General features: G+C 31.9%; 1 protein-coding gene across 2 annotated transcripts in view; it reads right to left on the reverse strand.

Annotated features, from left to right (window-relative positions):
• LOC140439821 (uncharacterized) overlaps positions 1-13,246 on the reverse strand; it is a 376,019-nt gene that overhangs the window by 97,052 nt on the left and 265,721 nt on the right. For both annotated transcript variants that reach the window (XM_072529974.1, XM_072529973.1), the window contains exon 2: positions 5,726-5,833. In XM_072529974.1, coding sequence (XP_072386075.1) covers positions 5,726-5,833 — 108 coding nt within the window. The remainder of the gene's footprint in view (positions 1-5,725; positions 5,834-13,246) is intronic.

Consider the following 13,246-nt stretch of genomic DNA (forward strand, 5'->3'; position numbering starts at 1 on the left):
AGAGAAAATTTATCTTAAGTGGTAGAAATATACAGACGCAAAATATATTTTAGGGCTTGTTTGAAACCTCTAGAGAAGTAGTTTTTAAAGGAAAAAAAATAATAAATTTGTAATTTACTTTTTTTGAAAACTTAATATTGAATAGCTTTCAAATTCTAATATAAAAAATAAAAGTTTTTTCGCTTTGGAACTAATTTGTTGTTATGTAACTTTTCTTATTTTATTCTTGTGTGCACGATAAAATTTCTTTAATGATTTGTTACAATTTGCTTAATTTACTGTAACATCTATAATAATTTAATTGATTAAGTCATTTTAGAATTTTAAAAAAATTTTAATTCTATAATTTTCTGTTTACTTAATTTGAAGATTTGTTTAGATCAATCAGTCAAGATAAAAGGGACAAAACAAACAATGGAAAATGCGCACAAAGGCTGAAAAGCTCCTGATAAAAACTTGGGAATACAGTTAGATAGTGCCGTCTAAAAAGGTACACAAAATTGCTGCATGGAATGTTAGATTATTCTAAGCAGCAAACTATAAAATCTAATCAAGGATCCGAATAGAACGAACAAGGATATTCTTGGCATAAGCAAATTATGATGAGGATGGATATAGATATTAAATTGGAATACCAGTAAAATAAAATTGAAACGTCTTCGTAAAGAACTTTGTCTCAGTTTCTCCAAAAGAATCATACTTGATCAGCTGCTTTGAAAAGATAATACATTTTTACCTCGATATATGATTGCCCTAACATACGTGTGTTTTGAGATACGAGGAATCGCACACTACACCGTTGCTCACGACCCCAACATGCGCCCTGCATGTTGGGGTTATGTGCAACAGTTTCTCCCACCTCAGACGAGACCACAGTCTGCGTGCTCGTTTCTCTCGTTTTCAAAGTATTTTTGATAAGTTGAGTTGGCGTTTTTTTGCTTTTTGTACATTTACAAAACATTATCATTTTTATTTTTAAAACCATGGGTCCGAAGAGGAAGATGAAAGTTATAACGTCAGCTTAGGGCGTTACAATAATTTCTAAGCTCCGGATATCTCCCCATAAAAATTGGAGAAACTACTGATGGTGTGGGTGACAGAGAAGCTCCTTAAACGAAGTGAGCTTCCTCACTTTTCTTGAAGCCGCTTTAAGGAAGGAAGGTTATGGTGAGGAAGCAAGTTTGGAAGTAAAGGCAGCTGAGGTTTACATCAAAACGTTTTTCAAACTGATAGAAGCCAAAGGATGCATCCCCCAGCAAGTCTTAAACTGTGACGAGACAGAGCTTTTCTGGAAAGGGATGCCGAATAGCACTTAGATAATGGCAAAGAAGAAGCCAATGCCTGGTCACAAACCCATGTAGGCTATATTACCTTTAGCAATTTGCGCCAATGCGAGTGATGATAGCAAAATCAAGTCTCTGCTAGTATACCATTCGGAAATAGCCTTTAAGTTAAGTAAGATTTCAAAAGAAAAACTGCAAGTTATGTGAAGGGCAAATCCAAAGGCGTTGGTCCCCAACAAATTCTTCGTGGAGTGGATGAACCTGGTATTCGGCTCTTCTATTAAAAAATATTTAGGTTATAACTTCAGTAATAATAATTGAGATATTTTTCCTCTAAATAAGTCGGTAACATTAATAAAATAAAAAATTAAAATATTTTAAAATTATTAACATCTATTTTTTCTACTTTACTTGCTTATAACTTTAAAACAATTCATTTTGGAGCAAAGTCGTAATAAAATTAAATAGTGGCAATTAAATTTTCCATAAGAGACGGCTAGTTAAAAATGTTTTATTTTATTGCTTTTGGTGCAAAACAGCAGTAAATACAAAAAGCAGAAACAAGCTTTTTCTTATTTAATGTTTTTCTACCACTTAGATTGAAATCGATTTATAGTTTAGTCGTCAGAGATTTTACCTCCAAAAATCGTACGAAAAAGCCGAATTGTGCTGAGAATGTCAATTTTAAGACCCCAAAAATTTCACGAACTCTAAAAATTAGGATGATCTACTGCCTTAATATTCCCAATACTAACGAATTTCATGGATTGACCACATGTCAAATATTTCAATTTTAATTAAGCTAAAAGTCAGGAAACAGGTATCCAGCAAAGTCCACCTCCAACAATTAATGTACTTTGGACATGTTATGAGAGCAGACACAGAAAACATGGAAAGACTTATTATCCAATGAAAGTCAGAAGGTCGAAAATCACGAGGAAGATCTCTTACAAGATAGATTGATCAAATTAAAAATATATAAAAGACCTATGCATGAGTTAAAAGAAATGACCAGAGACAGAGATCTTTGGAGACGGACGATACACGAATCACGATGACCACTACACTTCCTCCGGGGGGTCAGATTCAAAGAGAGAGATATGTTATATAAAGATCGTCGTATGTACAGAAAGTAACAATATTATCGTGTAGGTTTTGAATGATCTATGACACGAAACAGAGAACTGTATAGAGATCAAAAATATAATTGTTATTTTTGTTTCTGTTTAACTGTATTACGAGAAGGCATTCGATAACATAAATTAGGAACTTTAAGAAAATATCTTTAAGATTTTGGACTGGAGGCTAAGGACACATACTATGCAGGCAAATCATTACACGCCTTCCCCCCTACAACTGATAACACCACCATACCTAGTGCACGCATAGAACAGGGTAAAATTTGTTGCTTTAAGAGATACCCCAGAGGGCTGGTGAACTCTGGGAGAATATAACCCTAGCACACTGTCGAGATTGTCCGTCTCGATAAGCAGTTTATGTGTGTTCGGTTTATTGTCTCTTTACAAATGCCTATTATAGAGCAGAAAGGGTGGAGCAATATAATTGAGTTTTGAAAGTAAATACAGAGACGTGGACCACATACAACCAGTAACCAACCGTATGTGTATGAACGCTATATCATTTTGGAATCAGTAGTATTCAACCAAACTGGTGCGCACTTTGCGGCTACGGAGTATACCAAGCTTAATGCTGACACTCGAAATGTGTTATAAAATGAGAAGCTCTGCAAAGTTTCTAAATGATATTACATGTTTCTATCATTGAGGCGGTATTTTTTATATCTTACAGTGTACAGTGTTATTAAAAAGAAGGAGCTCCGATAGACTGCAGCAGATACAGAACGGTAGCCTTATTATCATACGCAAGTAAAGCTCTACTTCATGTAATACAGAAAACCTAAAAGCTTTTCTATTGCACCAGATATTAGAAGAACAAGCGGGATTTATCCCAGGATACCCCGATGCGTGCTTATGTATTTTGTGGATTACACAAAGGCCTTCGATTAAGTAAAATGGCAGCATCTTATATCTAATATCTCTTGTCATCTAAGTTAAGTGGTAAGACTTCACCAATTAACTCAGGTAACAAAATATATTAAACGCATAATAAAAATAAACAACACACATTCCGATAATTTTAGAACAGAAGTCGCTGTCAGCTTGGGCTATATAATATCTTTAATTCTGTTTATTATCTAAAGCAAAACTAATATTCAAAAGGCACTAAACAGATAAAGGGGTAAAATATGGGTTGGAGGACACTAAATGAATGCTTTAGACAATGCCGACGATGCATTTTAAATTGCTTCAAGAAGCATTGCATAAGAAGAAATGAAAAACATAATGACATGCCTGGAGGAGTTAAGCAATGAGTATGGTCTTCAGCTTAATAAGAGTAAGACAAAATTCATGAGAATAGACAGAGCCAAGAATATTCTTACAAACTTAAAATAATCTGCTATGCAGACGACGCAATACTACTCTCTCTGCAATACTACTAAGTGAAGATGATTTACAACGTATGCTACACCAATTTAATATAACCGCCAGGAAATTTAACATGTTAATTTCCCCAACAAAGACAAAATGCATGGTTATAACAGCAAATTTACTAAGATGTAAACTGGAGCTGGAAGGTCAGATAATAGAACAAGTGATGGAGTTTAAATATCTAGGCATCACATTATCTAGCTACGGAAAGCTCGAAACCGAAGTGGAAGATCAAGTGAATAAAGCAAACAGAGCCGCAGGCTGCCTAAGCGAAACAATATGGAGAAATAAAAATATCGGGAAAGAAACGAAAGGCAGAATTTACAAAACAGTCATCAGACCAATAATGACATACGCGGCAGAAACAAGACCTGACACAGAGAGAACAAAAATTATGTTAGGAACAGCAGAGATAAAAACACTTAGAAAAATTAATAGTAAGGCACTATGGGACAGAGCTAGAAGTACAGATATACGACATAGATGCAATGTGGAGAGCATCAAAAACTGGGAGAAATAGTAGAGTAGAATGGAACGATCATATAAGCCGAATGACAACAAATAGAGTAGTAAAGACGGCAAGAGACGGTTCCCCAATAGGAAGACGATCAGTTGGAAGACCACGCAAACGATGGAATGACAACTTACTGGAGGCACATTGAAAAACAGACAAAGTCATGTCTATATAAAAAGAAGAAGAAGAAGAAAAATATTCTTTAACCTAATTAAGAGATTGCAGATAGTGCACACAAAATTACGACTAATAAGAGCACTAATTTATCCCATATCCACAGATGCATTCGAAACGTGAACCCTGAAAAAAGCAGATAAAAACAAAATAGAAGCCTTTGAGATGTAACTGTACGCCCCAGGTTAAGAATATTCTGAGTTGAACATCAAAAAAATGTATGAATACTAGAACATTTCAAAGTAAAAGATATGTTGCTTAAATAAATACAATAAAAATATTTGCAGTATTTTGGACACATTGCCAAAAGAACAGGTACGATTGAAAAACTGCTAATAAAGGGGAGAGTTGCAAGAAAAAAACCTGGAGGAAGATCTTTAAGTCGTTTGGTGGATCAAATAAAAATAATAATTAACCGAGGATTATATGAAGCCGAACAAATAGCACAGGATAGAGAAGGATGGAAGGATATTCTAAGAAATTAGAAAAAATTAATGGTGTCACCATCTATATGGGATCAGTACTGAGGAACAGGAGGATTGGCTATCCTGTTATTAAGGTACAAGCAACTATCTTCGGTCCTAATAAAGTTTAGTATTCGTATCTAGTAACGTTTTTTGTTTAAAAAGGTGCGAGAGAATTCTTTGTTAAGCGGTGCTTCTTGTCGTAGTCTGCTTAATAATTTTTTAATGAATCGTATTTCCTGTTGATCTCGTGTAACTCGTTGATCTTCACAGAGGGGTGTAGTACTCAAATCAAGTTTTTTAACATATTTTAACCTTTTCTTAAGATGTTGATGTGCTGAATTTTAAAGTAATTTAAGAAATATAAAAAAACTTTTTTTGAAGGAATACAAAAATATTTTTATTTGTAATTCTTCTTTATATACTAATAATATATTTTTTAAATAGTATAAGTTAATAGGAAAATTATTTTTATTACATAAAATTTCGTTTTAATTATTTCCTCAAAACTTATCCCAACTCATATTAGTTGCACTCTTTTATGTTTACGTTCTAGGGTATAAAGGAATCTAGGCAAATATTAGATATTTTTATCTAATATTTGCTCATTTTTTTATACAAATTTGTATTTTGTTCAATTTAAATATTTTATTAATTATTACTTATTTATTATTTTGTTCTATTATTAATTCGCAATAATCGTAGTAATGTAATACGATCTATAGATGTAAAGAAATTAAAAAACTACAGTGATTTAAAAAACAAAGAGTTAATATTTACCAGAGGGCCTAAATCTTGAGTCATTATTTCCACATCGTTCCCTATTGTATAACATATATTTACAGGTTTTCCATGGCCCAAAATATCCTTCTTGATCGTTGTATCCCCCTAAAACAAAACAAAAATAGATAAGTCTTAACTTAAACAAAACTGTATACATACTATTAAACATCGATAATTTATTCAAAAGTTTTGAATAACTTACGTTTTGCAAACGATACAGTAATAATGACGGATAACAACAATGATCGTAATGCAACGCCTTAATGAATGCTGTCATGAGTACGGACTAAAGATAAATTTAAAGAAAACTAAATGCATGATCATGACTAAATCTGCACATGCAAATATCCAATTGACTATTGAAGATACTGCAATTGAGAGTGTTAATAACTATAAATACTTAGGAACATGGATAACATCAGATGTAGACCAAACCAAAGAAATTAGGACACGCATTGAAATAGCACGTGCATCATTCATTAAACTTAAAAAGTTTCTTTGTTGTCAGGATATAAGGTTAGAACTACGCCTGAGATGCTTCGATGTTACCTGTTCTCTACTCTTCTTTATGGCTTGGAAGCGTGGGCACTAAAACAAGTCCATCTGAATAAGTTGACCGCCTTTTAATTTTGGTGTTACAGAAGAATCCTACGAATATCATGGATTCAAAGAATGTCAAACGTGGAAGTAACTAGAAAGATAGGAAATGAGGCGCAATTACGTTTTTCTTTTTGTACTAGAGAATAATGTTATAAACAGAGAAATAATAATGTGTTACAGTTATACATAATACATTTAAAAATAAGTTTTATAACAAAATAAATTTTTTATTTGAAAATCAAATCTATACGTGTTAATTTTTCGTGAATTATGCTTATTAATTTTACAATTATTTTTTTTGGCGAATGGATTTAGTGTCCGCAGTCATATAAACCCAAACAAACAACAACAACAACAATTATTTTGACTAAAAAATATTAAAAGTGTGTTTTAAACAAATATATTGTTATAAACTTTGTATATTATTATAAAGAAAAATAGTTTAATTATGTAAATTTTAATATGTTAATTATAGATATTTATATATATATATATATATATATATATATATATATATATATATATATATATATATATATATATCCTCCTGAGACCTGAGCTGATTCTTTTTGTTTTTTTTTTTGATTAAATAGTAAAATTCGTATGATGTTGATTATAAAAACACATGTAAATTTTTCTAAATTTTTATTTTATTGTTAAATATGAAAAAAATTATGTCCATTCAAAAGGACATCAGGATCGCATCAATACAAAATTATTATAAATGAAACTGTTTAAAGCAATTGTTATTTCCCGTTAAACATAAAAATATGTCACATGATTCACAATAAACTTTTGTTTTACCCTTGCAACCTGGAAGCTTGCATCTAACAGAATTTTTTAACTCGGATGCCATTACAGGAATGTGTTGTATCTTTCTTTTAGTAGAAGTTTGAAGTGATGGTCTAGGATTGGAACTGTTTCTAGTTATTAATGTTGAAGTGTTCCCAAAATCAGAATTTTCAGAAATGTTGTCTTTAAGGAGTAACTCGGAAACAGCTATTTTAAATTTCAGGAACTTCATAACGGTTTTATTAGCATCACCAAGTTGCTTATGGTCATCTCTGTATAGAATCCAAGAATTGGCAATCGCAAGATCAAATAAGTGAAAAATGGTTTTGACTGTCCATTTTTTACTTCTAGCTCCCATTCTATAATAACTTATCATCCTGTCAATTAAATCTATTCCCCCCATGTATTCATTATACTTTTTAACAATGTTTGGTCTAGGTACCTCAATATATCGGGAGTCCTTTTTTGACCACAGGTTACATTCATCTGAAGGTTCTATTTGCAATGCAGTTGACGCTAGCATAACTGATTTCATATCATACCATTGGACTATGTTAATTTTTCCATCAGCTCTTACATCCTGCTCAGATGAACCACGACCCAATCGAGTCATCACCTTATCCGATGTTACATGAACTGCTTTGGGTATTCTGGATCTCATTATTGTACCACTTAAAAAAATATTTTTGTTTAACATGTACTCAAGTAAAGGTAAGGTGGTGAAATATCTATCGATGAACACATGTGTTCCTTCTAATAACGTTGTAGATAACTTAATAACTGCGGACGGACCAACACCTAACTTCTTAACATCATCATCATTCTGCAGAAATGTATTTTTCCCTTGATAAATATCGAAGTCTAATATTAATCCTTTGGGAGTGGCACAGACAAAATTTTTTAATCCTTCTGGGTTAGGTTTACCTCGAACAAATTGTTTCATGTTACACACGCCCGTAAAAGGTATCATTTGTTCGTCCACAGCAACCTCATTGTATCTTGGAAGTGTCAAGCAACCTCTTCGTATTCTGTCAACTAAAGGCCGGATCTTAAATAATTTGTCAGCATTTCTTTGATCTTGAGGCACATCAGCGTCAATAACTACTTTTAAGTTGCTCCTGATTTGAAAATATCTATCACGAGTCATGGCTTGTGCAATGCTGTTGACTTTTGTTGTCTTAGCCCAAAACATTCTAATTTGTGGATAATTCAGACAGGACATTAGAATAGATATTCCAAAAAATTTTTTCACCTCCGTTAGAGTAACGTTCAAAGGTTTTCCTTTTTCTTGCAAAAATTTAATATTTGTACAATTACAAATATTCTCAAAATCTGAATCATCAAAATACATACCGACATAGTTTTCAACTTTCCAATTTTGCCTCTCGTAGACTGTATCGACAATTCCAGTAAAGTCTATATGCTGAGGGACAAAAACACCCATTTTTTTCCATGTATTTCGGTTCTCCTTTTTTTTTCGTTCACTGAGTGGCACGTTATCTAATTCATCTTCGGGTGGCATTTCTGTATCTTGTTCATCATCTGTATGTTGGGCCGAATCTGATTGCTGAGGCTGATACGATTCTTCATTTGGATCAAAGCCGTCATCAGAGTTTTCAGAATCTGAAACGTCTATATCTTAATTTTCCAGGCATTCAAGAAGTCTTTCAATGTCAACTTCGGGTCTTAAATATTTTTTATTACCAAACACAGCTGAAACAAAAAAGTCTAATATAATATTTTATGTATGCCTAAGGACCTGACGTCCATAAAAAAGGACATCCCCGTTTTAGATAAAAAACAATTTAAAAATGGTTTGATAAGACAACTACATCGCATGAATGCATTTATAATATCCTAAGTTATTAGACTAAGCAACATTTAGGTTAATAATCTAATAAAATTAGCTACTTACCATCAATTGTTTTTCTATAACTGCCCGCCATTTTTGTCACTTGAGATTAACAGGTTAACTAAGTTATAATGTGGTCACAGTAATACGGCGCGCTGTTGTTAGGGTCACTTGTATATACACTACGATGGACCGTGGGACTCGGCGCTGTAAATTTAGTTCTTTCCAAAAAAATATATAAAACGTAAATGTCCATTTAATTGGACATCAGGTCTCAGGAGGATATATATATATATATATATATATATATATATATATATATATATATATATATATATATATATATATATATATATATGTATATATTTTTTTTCCTAAAAACAGGCGTTTAATAAAGTTTAAGATGTTCCCAATTGAGTATTTAATAATAAACAAAATTTAAAAGTAAAATTTATTATAACTCAATAATGTTACACAGAAAAAACAATAAAAAATTCAAAACATTTGAAAATCTGCAAAGTAACAAAAAATTTTTTTTTTACAAATAAACATTTTATATAGAAAATGATCTTTAGTCAAGTATATTACCTATAAGTGCCCTAATTACGGCTCTCATTCGATCAGTCATACTTTGGATTAGGGCAGCAAAGTCTGCTTGAGGGATTTGCCCCATTCGTCACGAACTGCTTGCTTCAAATCATTCATGGTTTCAAACTCACCATGGTTACGGGTTACGTCTAATACGTCGTCCCAGAATATCCCATGCATGTTTTATTGGATTTAAGTCTGCACTCCTTGGGGGCCATGGTAATAAACTAATCCCAACTTCATCCAAGTAATCACGAGTTATTCTTGCGATGTGCTGACGAGCATTATCTTGCATTAGACAAAAATTGTCTTTAATAAATGGGGCATATGGCACTACATGATCTTCCAAAACATTGTTTAATATACCGTTGAGCGTTCATATTGACTTATTGAATCGTAACAAGTCCTATATGAGCCTTTAGGGAAATGCCTGTCCACACAATTATACCACCTTCACCAAATTAAAATCTCAGAGTAAAACAGCATTCATGATAACGTTAACCAGCTCTTTTCCATATCCTAGGCCGCCCATCTGATGAGTACCTGTTAAATCTTGATATATCTGTAAAAAGCACAACACTCGAAATTGTCAACACCCCAATTAAGATGTTCACGAGCGAAGTGTAAACGTTGCCTCCGATGATCTGCTGTTAATGGAGGTCCCGTGACAGGTATTCTGGACCTTAGTCCATATTTATGTAAGCGTTTTCGAACGGTATAAATGGAAACTGTGTTTCTAAGATAATAAGATATAAAATACAATTCAACAAATTAAACAAGTTTTGATCTAAACACCAACAAAAAACAAAAAAATCTGACTGTCACGTAAATTTTGCACTTCAATATATATATATATATATATATATATATATATATATATATATATATATATATATATATATATATATATATATATAATATATATATATATATATATATATATTTTATTTACTGGGTTTGTCGGTCTGATGTAAATAAAACTATTTAAATTTTGCTTAAACGTTTCAGCAAATTTGCCTTTTTCAATAAGCACTTTATTAAACTTTAAACATTACAGGTTACAATTAAATTTCATGTTTATACTTTTTTAAAAAGTTTAACATGTTTTACAAATTGGTATCTGACATTGACAGATGACATCTGGCAGATATCAAAGTATGAGTGGTTCAGGGTCGTATCCTAGAAATCTGCCATAGTGCATTCAATTTATTAAGTTATGATACATATTGGAAAAATCTTTGATGTCAGTCTTATTATTGATGGAATTCGGATCTTTTTTTATGTTAATCATCTCCAATATGCATCTTTTGTTGTAATTTTGTGCTTTTTCCAAAATCTGCACATTTTCAAAATCAAAAGAACAACTATTTTCTAGAGAATGTTTGGCTGGGGCTGTTGTCTTTAATGCCTTGGTTTGTATACTATGTTTGTGTGCAACCATTCTTTTATGTAGGTATTGGTGTGTTTGTCCAATATATGTTGAATTGCAGTCTTTACAATTTATTTTATAAATAACATTTGATTAATGGTCTTTATTTACTTTAGATTAAAATTTTGAAAAATTTCCAGATATTTTTGATGATTTATGTCCAACATTAATATTATACTTTGCAAACATCTGCAAGATGTCATCTGTCAATGTCAGATGCCAATTTTTAATCTATGTTAAACCTTTTAAAAAAGTGTAAACATGAAATATAAATGTAAAATGTAATGTTTAGAGTTAAATAAAAAGCTTATTGAAAATGGCAAATGTGCCGAAATGTTTAAGCAAAATTTAAATAGTTTTATTTACATCAAATAAATATAAGGTTGAATGCTCGAATAAATGAACTTTGATCAGATAAAAGGCATATATCGAGCACAGTTTAATTAAATCTTGCCCAAGTACTTTCGATCCCTAGATCATCTTCAGGGGCATCTGAAATAAGCCAAGAAACGTTTTTTTATAACCAAAGAAATTTAATAACTTCGATAAAACTCGAAGTTTTATGGTTGAAAAAAGGTTTTTTATATGATTAACGTTTATAGACTTACTTCGTCAATTGTGGCCTATCCGGCAAGAACAAGATGTCATAAACATAAAATTGTACATTACACTACACTACAAATAGACAAACAAACACTTTAAAATAATTTAAGGGAGGCTACATTGCTTGAAGAAGTCGGAGACAGAATGGCTCCTGATCTAACGGAAATGTTGGGGTGACATATGACAAATGACAACTTGGATGAGCAGTCACAATCATAGATATGTGATCTGCACCTTTTACAATTCTATGAAACTAAGTATTGACCAAAAGTCCAACTGACACTACTATAGGAGATCACTGATGAAATATAAAATTATATAGAATATTTTTAAGTAAATTGAATAATCCAGATCTCACACTCAAACATGTCTGTAATAATTAAGGTGTTAGTTTGAGAGCAACTGAAATAGACGAAAAGTAAGAATGCAAGAAGCGGACTAAACAATATGTTAAACAGTGGGTGGTTGACTACAATAAAATGGTCTACCAAGCACTATCTGTAATATAGAAAGGAAGAGATCTGACTATGTAATTAAAATACTAATAATTGAAAATCAAAATGGAAAGCAAAATATATAAATGGGGTGTAATCCAAGTAGTTCAGTTGAACCCACAGTCAATGGTATAACTATAAAATTACTATGGATGTGCTCAGTGCAGGAAGTCTAAACAGTCGAGCTGGGTCCCCTACGAGGTGAAGCTGTAATAAAGTTTTTAAAAATAGGTTTAAATTTAGTACAATTTAAATTAATTTGAGTATTAAGACAGTGAGAGTTTTCATTCGTTTCCCTTGTAATTTCCAAATCTTCCAATAAATCCAACTCCATATAGTTTTTCTTTCTACTAATGTCATGTAAGATAGATGAACCAGTGTTGATGTTAAAATTGTGTTTACTGGATAATAAGTGTTGACCAAAACTTGAAGAGTTTGGTCTTTTCAAATGTTCTGAAACTCTAGTGGATAACTTTCTAATGGTTCTACCTACATAAGATGATGATTGTGATGCCTCTTATGTAGGTAGAACCATTAGAAAGTTATCCACTAGAGTTTCAGAACATTTGAAAAGACCAAACTCTTCAAGTTTTGGTCAACACTTATTATCCAGTAAACACAATTTTAACATCAACACTGGTTCATCTATCTTACATGACATTAGTAGAAAGAAAAACTATATGGAGTTGGATTTATTGGAAGATTTGGAAATTACAAGGGAAACGAATGAAAACTCTCACTGTCTTAATACTCAAATTAATTTAAATTGTACTAAATTTAAACCTATTTTTAAAAACTTTATTACAGCTTCACCTCGTAGGGGACCCAGCTCGACTGTTTAGACTTCCTGCACTGAGCACATCCATAGTAATTTTATAGTTATACCATTGACTGTGGGTTCAACTGAACTACTTGGATTACACCCCATTTATATATTTTGCTTTCCATTTTGATTTTCAATTATTAGTATTTTAATTACATAGTCAGATCTCTTCCTTTCTATATTACAGATAGTGCTTGGTAGACCATTTTATTGTAGTCAACCACCCACTGTTTAACATATTGTTTAGTCCGCTTCTTGCATTCTTACTTTTCGTCTATTTCAGTTGCTCTCAAACTAACACCTTAATTATTACAGACATGTTTGAGTGTGAGATCTG

Source organism: Diabrotica undecimpunctata, chromosome 4 (assembly GCF_040954645.1).
Source record: "Diabrotica undecimpunctata isolate CICGRU chromosome 4, icDiaUnde3, whole genome shotgun sequence".
Classification (NCBI taxonomy): domain Eukaryota; kingdom Metazoa; phylum Arthropoda; class Insecta; order Coleoptera; family Chrysomelidae; genus Diabrotica; species Diabrotica undecimpunctata.